Source organism: Haemaphysalis longicornis, unplaced genomic scaffold (assembly GCF_048455015.1).
Source record: "Haemaphysalis longicornis isolate Haplotype H1 unplaced genomic scaffold, Haemaphysalis longicornis Haplotype H1 scaffold_380, whole genome shotgun sequence".
In the NCBI taxonomy this organism is placed as follows: domain Eukaryota; kingdom Metazoa; phylum Arthropoda; class Arachnida; order Ixodida; family Ixodidae; genus Haemaphysalis; species Haemaphysalis longicornis.
The window spans coordinates 47,365-65,339 of record NW_027526358.1 but is presented as its reverse complement, the minus strand read 5'-3'; the positions used below and the strand labels follow the sequence as shown (position 1 = coordinate 65,339).

The 17,975-nt window shown below is 47.7% G+C and overlaps 1 protein-coding gene across 1 annotated transcript in view; it reads right to left on the bottom strand.

Annotated features, from left to right (window-relative positions):
- LOC144178030 (caspase-3-like) overlaps positions 1-17,975 on the bottom strand; it is a 107,192-nt gene that overhangs the window by 70,487 nt on the left and 18,730 nt on the right. The window contains exons 3-4 of the mRNA XM_077705565.1: positions 7,258-7,334; positions 4,587-4,754 (exon numbers count right to left, since the gene is read on the bottom strand). Coding sequence (XP_077561691.1) covers positions 4,587-4,754; positions 7,258-7,334 — 245 coding nt within the window. The remainder of the gene's footprint in view (positions 1-4,586; positions 4,755-7,257; positions 7,335-17,975) is intronic.

The following is a 17,975-nucleotide window of genomic DNA, read 5'->3' as shown; positions in this document are numbered from 1 at the left end:
ACATTAGTCCTTAGTTTTTCTGTCTGTAGTTTTTAAGTCCGCCGTCTGTCTGTTCATAAATGTTCCTCCGTGTTGTCGAACCCCGTGTTGCCTCTCGTTCTTTGCCGCTCACGTGCGCATTGTGTCGTTCATAACACCCGAAACCCTGACATCATCACAGCCTCTTTGAGGACGCTGCACGAGCTGCCTCCTGTTCCATGCAAGCTGAAGAACTGAGGCAGCTTGTGCGTAACATTATCCTAGCTCCATGCAGTTTTACGACTGCCTGCTTTGGAGGAGGGCAGAGTTGCACTTCTGATCGATAAAAGTTTGATAACACCCGAATGGTGAAAGCTCGCATGCCTGCACTGCACTGGACGACTGCGATTCTTGCATTGGCCATACATCTAATGCCTGTAAACACGCGTAACCAGGGGTGAGACAGCTGAACCAGATTTGGGAGCAGTTTTTGGAGCAGCAAAATTTCGATTTCGGAGCAGGAGAACCTTGATTTGGAGCAGAAGAACGACATTTATTATGTCACCATAGGAGCCTAAAAAACCAAATTTCTGGCAAATCAGGGGGGGAGGAGGGAAGTGCACATCTTAATTGGTTTTGAACGTACATAACACTGAAACACCTATCAATAAAGTTTTAAGTGCAATGCACTTCTTAAGCGACCTGAACCTGCGTCCACCGGCGATGTCCGCGCACGTGGAGATGGGCTCGCGCAGCCTGGCCGCTGATATGGCACATACCCACGTGGGGGATTGGCCAGGAATCTCCTCGTCTTCCTTGGCAACGGGGGGAGATGGGCGCGCGCTGCCTGGCCGCTGACATGGCACATACCCACGTGGGGGATTGGCCAAAAATCGGGCGTGAGAAGGGCTAATGCACCTGCTTAAAGGAGTACTGACACGAAATTTCAAAGCTGAGATCCGCTCTAGCAATCAAGTACAACGACAACACAAATAGGTGTCTGTGAATAAATGCATCTTTCTTTCTTTGTAGTTGTGTGTGTGTGTGTGATCTCTCTTTCGCGAACATTACCGAACCGCGCAAATTCAACTCGTGCATTCGCACTTTCACATTCTTCCCCTCGGGGAAATGCGGGGAATTTTTTTCTATCAGAGTAGCACAATTGGTACGATATTTTTACAAACCATTTTTAAATTTCTAAGCTCTATGCATAGATAGAGTGGAGAGCCGTTGGGAATATAGAATTGAAAAACTAAGTAACTCCAAGGCGTTTTTATTATCACGTGAATGCCTAAATTATTAATTTTGCAATTCCAGACCCGGCTTTACGCACAAGTGTAGAGACACGTCAAAAGTTGCGCAAAGCGAGGTGACAGTCGTCGCCCCCCCCCCCCCCCCCCATTTCAATCCCAAGGTACACGTTCACTACGATCGTAATTTGAGTAACGTTCGTACGTTTAGCCACCTCCCCCTTGGCTCCAAATTTCACTTCACATAGATGAACCATTATTACTAGCGCGCAATAATAGCCCGTCCTCAGACACCGCTCAATATTTTGCGGCGATGTAGCCTGCGCCGCCACTTGTGCAGCGTCAATCGTCCCATTCCCGCCGCTCGCAAGCTTGCTGTCAGAGGCAGCAATAAATCAGCGTTTTATAACACCGCAACGAGTGCGAAATTTCACTTCAAGCACGCACCGCGCCTCACACTCAAGGCCGAAACACGGCGAATTCGCCGGCACCACATTGTTTTTGATGAACTCCCGTCTTTCGAGTCGCGCAACTTCCCGCAACAGATCAAACGACTAAATGTAAACCCAGCCACCCCCATAACCAAAACCACGGTACAAATCGGCGAAGAGCACTCAGCCTGCGCAAATGCTTCGCCCGGCGGCCATGTTTTCCAATCTTCACCACACTAAGATGGCGGCGCCCGCTGAACGCTGATGTCGTTCCGGAGATAAGGCGCTCCGAAAATTGCCGTTTTTTTCGTTAACTTGCACAGTAGTTTGTCGCCTCAGTACGCATAAACATTTTTTCTACAGGACTTTGGAATGGTTTTCGATAGGGAAACTTTAAAACTCGCAGAATCTAACATGTGCAACCTGACGAGACTTTCGAAAAAAAAAAACTATCTCGGAGGCAGTTTTATGCGGGTGTTTTATTGAATGATCAATCACTACACCTTTACAAACAGCATCACCTTGGGGGTGCTGGAAAATTATGCCGTCAGTAAGCATTTTCCCCCCTGAGACTGACGGGAGCGTTAAAATCCTTGGCTCTCAGCCTGTTTTGGAGCAGTTTGGCGCAATTTTTGCGATTTTCAAGCTTTTGGAGCAGCCTGGCGCAGGAAAACAAATTTGTATCAAAACTGCGCAATATGCGCAGCTGTCTCACCCCTGCGTAACTGCTGAAAGTGCGCCAGTTACCGTATTTACTCGCATAATCCTCGCACTTTTTTTTCGGAAAAGTCAACGCGAAGATATGAGTGCGAGAATTATGCGGGAAAAAAAAAATCCGGTGCACAGTGTTGCCAATTTGCCTTCTGCCAATCCCGCTAAATGTAGCGGTCGTTTTTTGTATATGCAAGCTCAGTGTTGCCAACAGCAGCTATTTCTTTTTATTTTATTATTTACAACGTAAACAGTCTCCCGTCGATCAGCGATCATGAAATTGCCGCCTTTGCTTTCTGGCGCGCCCTATCTCGTCGTCGTCATGTGCGTACCCTACTCCAGTAACGCACGTTGAAGTCGGTGACGCCAAAGTGCCTGCCTGCGGTGCGGTTGCCGTGTTCGATCGCGTACTCTATCGCTTTCAATTTGAAAGCGGCAGTGTAGCTGGCGTTCTTCCCCATGGCGAAGCGGCACGAAGCACAAAACAAAGAGATCAAAAAGTTCTCAAAATGGCAGCGAGCTATCCACCACTGACGCGAGTGACTCACTGACTGCTGCTGCTCAACGACGGGACCACGACGGCGACACAACGACACGACAGCGGGCTGCGCGAACGACGTCTAGTTGCGCACACGCAAAACCGGCTCAAGGGATCCTTCTAGTTCACTCTAGTAGCATGTTAGGGCGCCTGTTAGGGAGTAGCCATGCAGGTTGTTAAGGGGTATTCACACGACGGAGCGTTTCAGCGGAGAAATCCGAGGGAGGTCGTGACGTCACCGCAGGCGGAGTTCCGCTCGGCCAGCTCCTTCGCTCACACGGAGGATGCGACTTTCGGACGGACATCACTGTTTGCAGTCGCCTATCTCTAAAGCAGAGCTGCCGTAGCACCGCCGATTCCGCGACGGCGGCAATTTCTGTTAAGCTCATACGCACTGATCTTGTCAACCGACCAAAAATTGGTCGTCGACGCGATGCAGGTGCTGCCGCGCGCAGAGAACGGCGCGCGACGTGGTAGCAGCCGGCCGGCCCACCTACAGGCCCGCATACTGATGTTAGGCTTAACACTGCGGCGAATATTCGATCGCCGCTCTGGCAAGCGGCTCAGGTGACGATTTTTAAAGCAACTTTCCATCAAATCATTACCCCATTTCTCGTATACGCAGCTTTGTTTGCGCCTTGGGTAGCAATAACAAGCTGTGGCTCGAGCTACCGGCGCCGGCCTGCGCCACTTCGCGGCCGCCGCTCGCCAAGCGCCCGTGCTGGTGGTATACACGGCTCCCTCAGTGCGCCTGTCATGTGCGCCACGCATTTTCGCGTCCAATGTATTAAGAAGCGATAAAAATAGAGTGCCTGCAACCGCTCTAGAACTTCAGTCGCGGCCAGCTGCCCGACAAGCACACGAAATCCCGCCGCCTCCGCCGCCGAGCGTCGGAGGGTTTTTAGCTCGCGAGCAGAAGCTCCGATCTCCCATCGGAGGCGGTGCGCCGGAGAGAAACCGTGACGTAGGGGTCACGTGGCGCGCACTCCTAGGAGCGAAACGGCAGATTTCTCTCTCGTGTGAATACCCCTTTAGGGCGCCTGGATGGCCTTGGATACACAGCGCTCTCCGCCGAACGGAGAGGCGGCGGGGGAGGGCGCGCATTGGAGAGCGCGTGCACCATGCGGGTTTCGCGAGCAGGCAACTTTCGCTGCTGCAAAGTTGGGGGTGCGAGGATTATGCGAGGAACCAAAAAATCCAAGTTTTAGTGGCTCACATTAGGGGTGCGAGGATTACGCGAGTAAATACGGTAGATCATGGTGGCTCTGAAAGGATATTTTATCATGACAACCCCTAAAGTTATTGCTTCAACATGTTTACACACACGTCTAGTGTATGCTTTGTGTCTAGTGCATGTGCTCATTGCATCCACAATAGCGCTGCAAAAGAATTCCTTTGTTTTTCATTTTCATAGCACTAATACTTCTAAATCAACACTTAAAAAAAAACCTTTGTTGCAAAATATTGGCATGTAAGCATGTTTCAATTTTAGGGCAATTAGAAATCATAACACACAATGCTTTTTCACTGGAGACAACGAAACAAGTTACAGCACTGAGAATTGCCCCTCTGTGAATATTGAAAAAACACAAAGTTTAGACAGAGTTAAACGCCTTACGCTCCGGATGTCATTTCTTTTTAATGGCTCTAGTCTTTACGTTTTAAGGGTTTGCGTGCAAGCCGCAGATTAGAACTCACGTCTGCAGTGAGATCTCGGAATATCTTGCACTGAAAGTGCAATGCCGTGAAGAGCTTTTCCATGCGATCCGCGTCCACATCTGAGCCATTTCGCCGCGGCAGCTCCTTGAAATTGTGATTGTTCATGATGAGGCACCGGCCTCTCGGCTTCCGCTCCATGGGGTAGATCTGCAGATCAAAATACCGACAGAAAATGTGTGTTTAGCAAATGGCCCGGCTCATGGCAACAACATGCAAAGGTATTTGTATGTTCAGATGCAACCCCCACCTTACAGGAGAGCTCGTAGCACACGGCTATGCCGACTGATTCCGGCAACCAAAGCCCCCTATCCCATAAGCTACCGTATTTACTCACGTAATGAACCAACCCACTTTTTTCCCAGAAAATTCGGCATGAATTTGGGGGGAGGGTTCATTATGCGGGAAAAAATTGCAACAGCTTTTTTAAAAGTTGAAATTCCACACAATAAAGTTGCTAAGAGAAGCGCGTCAGCGCCTTACCATTTTCGTAAAAACACCTGAATGATTATGTAATGAAATTTCTTTTTTATTCTGAACATACCAGTGGCCCTTTACTCGCCATGGAGCTGTCCTCCCCACTGAAGTCGCTTGCGGCTTCACATTCGTAGCCGCCCCACAGCGCACCGTCTTCCATGCCGTGAAGGCATTCCAAAACCTCTTCTCACACCCAGAAACTTCCCTTTTTTGGGCCCACGAAACGCACGACGATCCTTGTTCACCGACCAAAAACCTTGTTTCCGCCCGTAGCATACACGCAGTGGGTCAACATTGAAGTGCCGCCCAGCCACGCAGTTTCCATGTGTATCAACGCATGCTCCACCACCTTCAGTTTAAAACCGCCTGTGCAGCTCATGTACTGGCCCATCGTACGGCGCGCACCGGGAGCACAAAAAAAGGTCGGAACACAGCTGAACAACAACATCACGGAGCGTCATGGCGAAGTCGCGGAACAGCAAGAGCAGGGGAGTGCGGAGTATGTTTAGTGCTTTGTTCCACGCCGCCGCCAAAACCAGCCAAAATTGCAAAGAGCAGAGAAGGAGTGCAGAGTACTTTTTGCGCTTTGTTTGCACGCCGCAAGGTTTTTATGGCACAAGGTTTGTTTTGATTCAGCAGGTGGCGCACCACAAGCGCGCAATTTTGAAATTGCGAGCCACAGCATTTCCGCTCACTTCTCCGGCTACTGCTAAGATTTCTTTTTGTTGGAATGCGTTTTTAGCACTTCTGTATGTACTGTGGTGTGATATCAAGTTACTGCGATGGCCTACGGCATCAGCAACCATGCTGAGATAAAAACATATCCCCGCTGCACTTTTTATTCAAAGTGACAAAAAAGTAAATTCTCAAGAAGAAAAGTGGGGGAAGGGGTCATTAAGCGAGTGGGTTCATTATGTGAGTAAATACGGTATATGCTCAATAAAACTTTCATGCACAAAATGACCTGCCCTTTGAGCTTTTGTAACAGTGCCGCCACAATGCAAATCCACAACAGTGCCCCGAATCAAATGCGTTAGAACTCTCAGGGGCTAAGGCGTTGCACTGCTGAGCACGAGGTCGCGGGTTCGATTCCCAGCCACAGCAGCCGCTTTTCTAATGGAGGCGAAAAGCAAAATCGCCCGTGTGTGAGAGATTTCGGCGCACATTAAAGATCCCCAGGTGGTCATAATTAACCCGGAGCCCTCCACTGCGGCACGCCTCATCGCCTGTGTTGCGTCGGCGCATTGAACCCTACAATCAATCAATCAAATACGTTAGAACTTCACCCTGAGGGCACGGTGAAGAGAGTTGCATAATACAGTTACAAATAGACAGGTAATACCACCCCATCTGCATGCCCATAAGAGCATCTGTAGCAGAAGTTACCCCAAAACCCAAACAACCTGCTAGCAGAGAATTGTATAAGGAAGTGCTATCCAGTGCTTTTTCAGTACTTGGCCACTGTTTTGAGACAGCTGCCTTGGTGGATTTAGATTGTGCAAGTTACATCGTTCCACCACATTCACCGTGCTGGGCACCCATGTGAGTGTTACAGTGCTCGCTACCTTATTTCGATGCATTTCTTTTGGCCATTGCATCTTCATGCTAAAAAAACAAAGATAGAGCTGTTTAAAATGAAAGAAATTTCTTTTTAATTAGCTGGTATAACCGTCGTGTCACTTGTAACATGACCAAAATCCAAAAACATGCTTCTAAAAAGTTGTTCGCTTTATAAGACAACCATCCAATATAGTCACATTGCATTAAGTCAAAAATAAGCAATACCTCTCACAAAACACAAATTTCAATGCCATCTGCTTGTCCAAGCAATATCCACGAAACTCTGCAAAAGCACAGATTTTATTTAATTCTACCGGCATTTCGTTCCTTCCCTTTAGATGTACAATCTGCATGTGTTGCAAATGTGTTGAAAACTTGGAGAAAATCATTTGATAATGTTGCACAACCAGAGCATTGCAAGTGCAAAAGAATGTACACAGCGGTGTATCCCAAATGTTCGAAACAATCAGCTAGCAAGACCTCTTTGTGCCTCCTGTTCATCGAGCATGCACCCATTAGGAAAGTGCACATGCCACAATTTCAATGCACATGCAGGCCGGTTAAAATTAAGAGCCAAAAATGCTTCAGGCTCAAACATAATAAAAGAAAAGCTCACATTAGGTCCCCGCTTCAACTCCGTGGCTGGAATAACCTCCACTTCAACCTCGCTTGCTTCGCCAGTTGTTACGTCATCTGCAAGAAAAAGAAATTAGTGGCTTTCCCCAACCATGGCCCCCAGTTTCTGTAACGACAGCTGCACATTAGACGCATTGGTTGAGGAAATCTTCATTCCATCGTAAACGAAGCGTGGCAAGGTGGGTTCACAAGGAGCTTGCACAGTCGTTGCTCAAGCCAACTCTTACAGCCAAATGCTGTTTGCCAAAACAAATGAATCACCATCCTCACCATTGATGGTGATACTAAACTGCAATCATTTTGAAATGGCAATTCAGCTGAATCTTAATTTCCAGAATTGGAGCTTTCACACTGCGCAAGAGTTTTTAGAACCGGAGACGTGAACTTAGGACTACACATATGTAATGTGCCGTGATGTGCATACGACCATGATTCAGCTGGGAAGAACACCGCAGTTTATTCCGATGCTGTACACCCTTCTTGGGTGTGGCTCCCCGATCCCGGCTGCCAACCTACATTTCAACATTGACTGTTTATGAGCACTACAACACAGGGCACCGAAATTGGACTAGCTAAGTATGTACCGTACTTACCCGATTCTAACGCGCACTTTTTTCCCGGAAAAATAGTCCGAAAAATCGCATGCGCATAAGAATCGGATGCGAAACCGAAACTGCCAAAACAGCGAAAATTTCGTCCCACTCATCGCCATCGCCATCTCAAGATGGTGCCAAAACTTTTAGCAATGATTTTTCAGACGCCGGTAGGGTACGCAGGAAGCCAAGGCGCCTACGCTTTTCTATTGGCGTTCGCACAAATCATGAAATCATTCCACTTGCACGCTTGATAACTGCAACGGCAGCAGCGGCAACGAAGGTGTGCCGCTTCCACAAGCGGCTTACGAGCTGCTCTCACGCATTCAAAACGAGCGGTCGGCTGAAGCGTGCACCTCTGGAGAAGTCGCGGGATGGGCGTGCAAGGCGTGGGCCACGATCCCATCGACCATGGTTGAACATTCGCTCAGAAGTGTGGCATCGCGAACACGCTTGATGGCACCGAGGACGAGATGTTGTGGTCAGCGGAAAGCGACAAGGAGCTCTCGGAGGGTGACGAGGAGTGAGATTACTTCGGAAAATAAATCACCCGTTTCTTTCGCATTCGTTTTTCTTGGACACTAAGTTCCGTGCGCGTTACAATCGGAGGTGCAAGTTTTTCGATTTTTTTGCGTGGAAAATCGGGTGCGCGTTAGAATCGGGGGCGCGTTAGAATCGGGTAAGTACGGTACACGCATGATGTCGCCTTTCCCATTGTTATCTTTCATCTCTCGTCCTTCTCCTCCCCAACCCCATTTTCCCATCACCCCTACCCCATTTCCCCTGTGAAGCAGGTGAATTACTGCTTCGAAACAACTGACAACCGAAATTTCCCGATTATATGCTAGCCACTGCTTGTGGAAGTTGGCATTTTACAAACTCAAGAACACATAACAAGTTTCCAATTAAACTAAATGACATTTTTAATCTGGCACCCATTTTACAAACTCAAGAACACATAACAAGTTTCCAATTAAAGGAGCCATGAAGAGAAAATGCAAGTTGGTTTTATTCGAAAGATTTCGTGTTTTATAGTGCCCCCAGCGCTTGTCCGGATACAAACGGTGCTTTATTCACTGAGAAATTAAACAATTTAGGTAAAAATTTTGATTTTCCCGCTCAATCATGCGTTTTCGTGGTCCCAAGTGACATCACGGGAACCGACCACCATGGAGTTCCTCCATGCCGACCGCTCTGCAGCCTAGAGTACCTTCATTCACGCATCTGCCGTACAGGGTAGAGACACGTAACGCTGGCGCCGCCATGTTCGGTTGCTCGCTCGCCGCCGAAGCAAGTCATTGTGTCAAAACCGCGCTAAAATTATCGCCGCAACGCGGTTTACTGAAGAAGTTTGAATCATATTGTCTGTTTCGCGTTGCTAGGTCTCGTGGGAAACGAAAAGAATAACGCGTTGAGCCCGTTGGCCCAATTGCGGCGGCACGGGACCGTTCAAAGGTTGTCTCCACCCTGTAACGGTGTTGGTTTGTTCCCGTGTTTCTTTACGTTCCGTAACCTAGATGGCGCCACCATACCGTGGCAAGCGTTTGGTTTGTTTTTGCCCGCATTTAAACCTGGCTTGTTTTTGTTCTGGGAGAAAATATTCGTTCCCTGAAACAGTGCTCGCTCGACAAATGGGGTCACGTAAGACACCGTTGCTTGCGTCAATCGGCCAGTGTCGTCTGAGACCATGGAGTCCGAGACCATAGAGATTCTGAGACAACCCCAAGCCCCATAGTGCTGTGCAGCTAAACCAAAGCATGCTGTGCGCAGTACGAACAGCAGAACGCATCAGTACTTCTATGTTTACATGTGCTTTCGTAACTTCCACTTTTTGTCCCATCATTCCTATTGCTTTGTAAAGAATGTGCCCTAAATTTAAGCGCAAATCGCTCGTTCGTCTAGTTTGTAAGCTCTACCTAATTTGCGTCTGCTTCTGCCAGCCTCCGCCAATCGCAGAGCTTAGCCCATGTGACATCACAGGTTCTGTTGCGGGAAATGAGCTGGTGGGTCGCATGACCATTCCCGTTTTTCCTAATTATGTAGCTTATTTGAGCGAAGTTTACGTTAAAAGTGGTGTCAGTATGATTCTAACGAGACAATCTTTTGAATAAACCAAACTTGTGTTTTCTCTTCATGGCTCCTTTAAACTAAATGACATTTTTAATCTGGCACCCATTTTACAAACTCAAGAACACATAACAAGTTTCAATTAAACTAAATGACATTTTTAATCTGGCACCCATTTTACAAACTCAAGAACACATAACAAGTTTCCAATTAAAGTAGATGACATTTTTAATCTGGCACCCGAACCGAAGCAGCGGAATAAGGTGTCTGGTGCATAAACTTGTAGTTACAACTTCAGGCACATCACGTGACCTAGAACAGCCTAAATGTTGCTGTGAGGTACTCAGCAAAGTGTGCTTAAGCATTACATGCCGAAAAGCTCGTTGGTTTGCCAAAATATCATCATCACCAGCAGCAGCAGCCTATCTATGTCCACTGCAGGGCAAAGGCCTCTCCCATGGATCTCCAATTATTCCGCTCCTGTGCCAACTGCGACCAATTTATCCCCGCAAACTTCTTGATCGCATCTGCCCATCTAACTTTCTGCCGCCCCCTGCCACGCTTGCCTTCTCTAGGGATCCACTGTGTTACCCTTCATGACAAATGGTTATCTTGCCTTCGCATTACATGCCTGGCCCACGCCCATTTCTTCTTAATTTCTACTAGTATGTCCTGAACACACGTTTGTTCTCTGACCCAATCCGCACCCTTCTTGTCCCTTAACGTTACACGCATCATCTTCCGTTGCATTGCCCGCTGAGTCGTCCTCAATTTAAGTTGAACCCTTTTAGTGAGCCTCCAAGTTTCTGCCCCGTAGGTGAGTACCGGTAAGATGCAGCTGTCATACACTTTCTTCTTCAGGGACAATGGTGGACTGCCATTCATTATCTGAGAATGCCTGTCGAATGCACTCCCCCCCCATTCTTATCCTTCCAATTATCTCTGCCTCATGGCTGGGATCCGGGGTCACAACTTGGCCTAGGTAGATATATTCACTTACCACTTCCACGGCCTCGCCACCTATCTCAAACCGCTGTGCTGTCCCAAAGCTATTGAGCATTACTTCAGTTTTCTGCACATTAATTTTCAGGCCCACGGTTCTACTATGCTTGTCCAGTGTGGTAGTCATGCTTAGCAATTTGCCCCCCCGAGTTTCTTAGCAAGGCAACGGCATCAGCAAACCGGAGCTTACTGAGGTAGTCTTCATTAACTCTTACACCCACCTGTTCCCAATCCGATGTTCTGAATATGTCTTGTAAACATGCTGTGAATAACTTTGAAGATGTAAGGGCCAAAATATGCTTTGCACATGGACACGCCTCTGAGGCCCCATGGACCTTGCTCTGAGTGCTTACACAAACAGCGAAGGTTTACAAATGCCTGTGAGCACTGCAACTCATAAAGGGGTCACGAATGCAGCACACTTCCTTGGCCTATCTGAAATGACCAGCCCTTGGCAATCCTCTCGCTGCCAATTCGGATCCGAAAAACTCGTTTCTAGCAAAAAAAAAAAAGAAATTGCCGCGTACCTGTTCCTCTCGTTGCAAATGTCGACGAAAGACGATAGTAAACTGGCACCCCTGGCAAGTAAAGGCCTCCTCCTCTTTCCCGCTCACCCTCTTACTATTCCTCTACAGCGCCGCTCCTCCCAAGATAAAACACACCAGAGGTTTGCTCAAGCCAATTTAAATTTGCCGCGCTCCACTTCTCCAAGTCAGGCGCTGCCGTACGGCGGAGACGCACGCGAATTGAGGCTCCCTACTACAACAGTTATAGAACCACGTTGCCCTGCTCCACAAGCATTCCAAGCGGAACGTGGAAGCCATTTAGTGGAACCTTTCGTTGCTGCTGCTGCTTGATTTTTTTTTTAATGCCAAGAGGATCTACAGTAATGTGGGCAACACCAGGCAACGGTTTTCTGCAGTGGATGTAGTATTTCATTTGCTATTGCAAAAACCAAGCATTCGTGAATTTTTTAACAAAGGAACGCTGCTAATATCCATTATGTATTGATTTTCTGTGTTACAGGGGTGAGACAGCTGAATCAGATTTGGGAGCAGTTTTTGGAGCAGCAAAACCTCGATTTTGGAGCAGAAGAATCTCGATTTGGAGCAGAACAATGACATTTATTATGTCACCTTAGGAGCCTAAAAAATCAAATTTTCGGCAACGCATGGGGGAAAAGTGCACTTTTTAATCGGTTTTGGACATACATAACACTGAAACAGCCTCTCAATCAAATTTTTTCTACCACAGTATCACAAGGTACGAACTGCACTACCTTTCTAGAAACCATTTTTAAATGCTTAGGCTCAATGTATAGATAGCCTGGAAAGCCGTTGAGAATATCGAATTGAAAAACTAAGCAATTGTAAGGCATTTTTATTGTCATGTAAATGCCGAAATTATTATTTTTGTATTTCCGGATGGGGCTTTACGCACAAGTGTAGAGCCACGGCAAAAGTTGCGCAAAGTGAGGTGACAGTCGTCGTACCCCACCAGCCCTCCTATTTCAATCTCCAAAGTGCACGTTCACTACAATCGGAATTTGAGTAACGTTGGTATGTTTAGCCTCCTCCCTTTAAGTTTCACTTCAGATAGATGAACCATTATTACTAGCGTGAAATAATGGCCCGTCCCGCTTTCGGACATTGCTTGAACATTTTGCGGGGATGTAGCCTGCGCCACCACTTCTGCAATGTCGTTCATCCCATTCCCGCTGCTCGCAAGCTCACTGTCAAAGGCAGCTATAGCTCAGCGTTTTATAACACCGCAATGAGTCCGAAATTCCAATTCAAGCATGCACAGCGCCTCACACTCAAGGCCGAAGCACGGCGAATTCGTGGGCACCCCTTTGTTTTTGATGAACTCCCGTATTTTGAGTCGCGCAACTTCCCGCAACAGATCAAACGACTAAATGTAAACCCAGCCACCCCCATAACCAAAACCACGGTAGAAATCGGCGAAGGGCCCTCTGCCTGAACCACGAACAACTGCTTTGCCCGGCGAACATGTTTTCCAATCTTCACCACACCAAGATGGCCGCGCCAAGTGATGTCGTTCCGGAGATACGGCGCTCCGAAAATTGCCGTTTTTTCATCAACTTGCACAAGTACCTTGCGCATCAGTACACATAAGCCTTTTTCTTAAAAACTTTTCAATGGTTTTCGATTAGAAAACTTTAAAAAGCTCCAGAATATAACATTGCCAACCGGGCATTGCTACGTTCTAAAAAACTATCTCGGGGCCAATTTTATGCGAGTTTTTTTATTGAATGATCAATCAATTACCTTCACAAACAGCATCACCTTGGGGGTGCTGGAAAATTATGCCATCAGTAAGCATTTTTCCGCACTGAAGCTGACGGGAGCGCTAAAATCTTTGGCTCTCAGACTGTTTCGGAGCAATTTGGCGCAATTTTTCCAATTTTCAAGCTTTTGCAGCAGTCTTGCACACGAAAAGACATTTGTATCAAAACTGCGCCATATGCGCAGCTGTCTCACCCCTGGTGTTATATACTCATAATGTCTCGTTCTTGTTCAACAAAGTTGACGTTCACCAGACATAGACGTTCAGATTTGGCTGTGGGCACACAAGACTACTGCGCAGCTTGTTTCACTTTGGCCGGCTGGCTGAATCGAGTAACAGACAGACAGACAAAAATTTCTGCATTTAAGTAGCCCAAGAAAGACTACCGTCTTGAAAGAAATGGCACCGTACTTGTTCACTTTGCTGCTAATGTCGTCGAAAGACGATAGTCTTCTCCCACACCTGCGACGTAACTGCCTCTCCTCTCGCCTCACCCATGCTCTTCCCTTCTGCCTTGGTCCTCCAATCCAAAACTCAATGAACTTGTGCTGAATCCAGTTAAATTTTGTCATGCTCACACACCGCTGACACACCGACTGCTCGGGGATGCTTTGTTACTGTAGCACTTGGCACTCAAGCCACGGGCACTGTCTGTATTGCGCGGTTAAAATACTGTTTTGAACGCGTTTATTTTTGTTTCTCATCACAAAAATTATGCCCAGTCTATTTTTAATTGAAAGAACACCGCCAGTATTTGCATTAGGTATTAATGTCATGCCTCAATATCCCTAATGCTTTCTTTTTGCTGAACAGCGTTCACAAGTACGATTAATGCTATTAGATCCGGTTATTTGGAAATGCTTTGCTGATACACGCGTCGTCTCGTTCAAGAATTCTCTAAGTTTTGATTCCAGGCGACTGAATTGGAGGAGGGACAGATATACATCCAGACACACCAATATTTTTGTATCTAGTAACCCAAGAAAGACTACCCTCTTCAAAGTAAGGACCAGTAATTTTGAAAGACTTGTAAATTTCCTGCCACGCAGTGCCACCAGTGGTGACGCAGTGAGTCACCCTTGCTAGCTTTTTAGGTATTGTGATCAGACGCAACAACTGGAAAATCATGTTCAGTGGTGGCAGCTCTACTCGGTGGCCTCCAATCACACAAGCTGGCCCCTGTGCAGGAAAGGGGCTAATGAGTCACCGCTTCATACTCCCCTTCCTTTGAGAGTTAGCGTGAAAATTCTAGAAGCCTACAGCTTCGGACAGCATTGACTACAATGAGGAAAGTGGGTAGAAAACAAAAGCTGCAAAGGCCTTGGACAAATATTTTGGCCCGCCATTAAACGTTCCGCTCCCTCACTCGCCAGAAAACAGTAGCCACATTTTCTGTCCTGCAATATGATCACTGCGACCTGCGTCCTGTTGAGACCTTTTCGTCGCACTTGGTGCATTCCCATTCCTTGGTGCACACGTACTATCGGCCAAAAGAGTAAACGGACCACGACGCAGGCAGCCGGAGCGGCAGCAGGACCGCTGCTACCGAGCTCCGCGTGCTCATGCCGAGAGTGCTCCAAGTGATGGCAAACTTCGCCCTCACTCTCGCCCGTCATACTTAATAAATCTCCAGTGCAGCGTTCGGTCGCTGAGCTGCTGACGTTTGCTGATTGATTGATTGATTGATTGATCGATCGTAGGGTTTAACGCGCCGAAGAAACGCGGGCGATGAGGCGCGCCGTAGTGGAGGGCTCCGGATTGATTTTGACCACCTGGGGATCTTTAACGTGCGCCGAAATCTCGTACACACGGGCGTTTCTGCTTTTCGCCTCCATCAGAAAAGCGGCCGCCACGGCCGGGAATCGAACCCGCGACCTCGTGCTCAGCAGCGCAACGCCTTAGCCTGCTGACATTTGCAACGAAGGGAATTATGCATCGCCCTTAATCGAGCACATGGCGCTGTCGCGCAGTGGCGAACGGCCACAGGGCATCGAACAACGGCGCAGTGAAGAAACGAAGCGCCATTCTGTTTAGACAGTGGCTGACCACGGCTCAGATCCAGCGCATCATCTCCGACTACTGAGCCAATGTAGACAAGAATCGCACGCGGGCGTAGAAGCCACTTATAAAAAATTAAGAAGAAACATCCCAGGGCCTTCGTGTTTTGATATGACCGACGCCTTGAAGGTCCTGGGACGCTTCTTTTCAATTTTTATTGAACAACGGCTTTCCAGGGTTCTTTGAGCTGTCTTAAGCCTTATAATTTGACCTGCCCCATGAGGCCCCTCACTTCTGCCGAATGATTTATCCCTGAAGGCAAGTTCGTCGTACAGCAAGCTTTTCAGCTACTAAGGCTACCTATCGCTGTCCGTTGAGAGTGCGTGTCGAAGAAGGAGCTAGCCAGTCTGATGGCTGCCTGCACACTCTAGGGGAGCAGTAGTGGTCCAAAGAGAAGTACAGGGGCCATGAAGACAACTTTGTTCTACTTGAAAGAGGAGAGCTCGCCTTGGACAACTCACTCCGCTCCAGCCCGGCCACGAAAGATGCTTTTTCACTGAGAGAATGCAAGGAATATGGAGAGACCTTCAAACTGCACGCTTCAGTGACGTGTTACGGCCAGGAGTGACTTAATATGGGCCAGCACCAAAACACGGCTATTAACACGTTAACGGCATACTAGCATACTAGTGATACGATCAAACAAAACTAGAGGCCGTTCACGTTTCTTGGCGGTGGCTCAGGGTGGTGGCCACCAATCGCGCAAACAAGATTCGGTGACGTCACAGATAAATGGCTGGAAAGTAGCTGCGTGCGTCGCCACTGCTTCAGCTGCTTTCCCTAGCATCTCCATCATTGTTATCAGAAAAAAGAAAAAACGCTCTTTTGACTGAACCAAGCTTGTATTTTGTCTTCACGGCCCATTTAAGCCTGGCACACCGCCAACGAGCATGCCATTAGAAGCCGACAACAAATGCCTCAGCCCGTGAGGATGCATGAAACCAAACTTCTATGCCTTGTTCTGTTTGCAAACAGTGGCTTTCTGTCATCAGCCACCACTTGCATCCATCATCGAGCCAAGAAGCACCACGGTCCGCATCAGCAACTTCCAGCGTGCCAGGTATTCCAGTGGTCAGGAATGAGACAGCTGAATCAGGTTTGGGAGCAGTTTTTGGAGCAGCGAAATCTCAATTTTGGAGCAGAAGAACCTTGATTTGGAGCAGAAGAGCAACATCTATTATGTCACCTTAGCAGCCTAAAAAATCACATTTTTGGCAACTCGGGGGAGGAGAGAGTGCACTTTTCAATCGGTTTTGAACGCACATAACACTGAAACAGCCTTTCAATAAAGCTTTTTCTACCAGGGTATCACAAGGTACGAACTGCACTACATTTTTACAAACCATTTTTAAATTCTTAGGCTCTATGCATACATAGCGTGGAGCACCATTGAAAATATCGAATTGAAAAACTAAGCAATCGCAAGGCATTTCTATTATGATGTAAATGCCGAAATTATTATTTTTGTAATCCCAGAACCGCCATTACGCACAAGTGTAGAGCCACGGCAAAAGTTGCGCAAAGCGAGGGGTCGTCGCACCCCACCAGCCCTCCCATTTCAATCCCCAAGGTGCACGCTGACTACGACCGTAATTTGAGTAACGTTGGCGTGTTTAGCCACCTCCCTTCGGGCATTAAATTTCACTTCAGATAGATGAACCATTATTACTAGCGTGCAATAATAGCCCGTCCCACTATCGGGCACTGCTTGAAATTTTGCGGCGATGTAGCCTGCGCCGCCACTTCTGCAAGTGTCGATCGTCCTATTCCCGCCGTGCACAAGCTCGCTGTCAAAGGCAGCAATAACGCAGCATTTTATAACACCACAATGAGTCTGAAATTTCACTTGAAGCACGCACCGTGCCTCACACCAAAGGCGGAAGCACGGCGATTTTGCGGGCACCACATTGTGTTTGATGAACTCCCGTCTTTCAAGTAACTGATTTGATTGTAGGGTTTAACGTGCCGACGCAGCGCAGGCGATGAGGCGTGCCGTAGTGGAGGGCTCCGAATTAATTTTGACGACCTGGGGATCTTTAACAGGCGCCGAAATCTCAAACACACGGGCGTTTTTGCGTTTCTCTCCCATCAGAAAAGCGGCCGCCACAGCCGGGAGTCAAACCCGCGTCCTCGTGCTCAGCAGCACAACGCTTTAGCCACTGAGCCACCGCGGCCCATCTTTCGAGTAGCGCAGCTTCCCGCAACAGATGAAACGACTAAATGTAAACCCAGCCACCCCCATAACCAAAACCACGGTAGAAATCGGCGAAGGGCACTCTGCCCGAACCCCGAGCAACTGATTCGGCAGGCGGCCATGTTTTTCAATCTTCACCACACCAAGATGGCCGGCGCCCAGTGATGTCGTTCTGAGATACAGCGCTCCGAAAATTGCTGTATTTTTCATCAACTTGCACAAGTAGTTTGTCACCTCAGTAGACATAAGTATTTTTTCTACAGGACTTGGCAATGATTTCGATGGGAAAACTTTAAAAACTCGCAGAATGTAACATGTGCAACCCGACATTGTAAATTTAAAAAAAAACTATCTCGGGAACAATTTTATGCGGGTTTTGTATTGGATGAGCAATCAATGAAACCTTTATAAACAGCACCACCTTGGGAGTGCTGTAAAATTATGCCGTCAGTAAGCATTTTTCCCCTTGGAAACTGA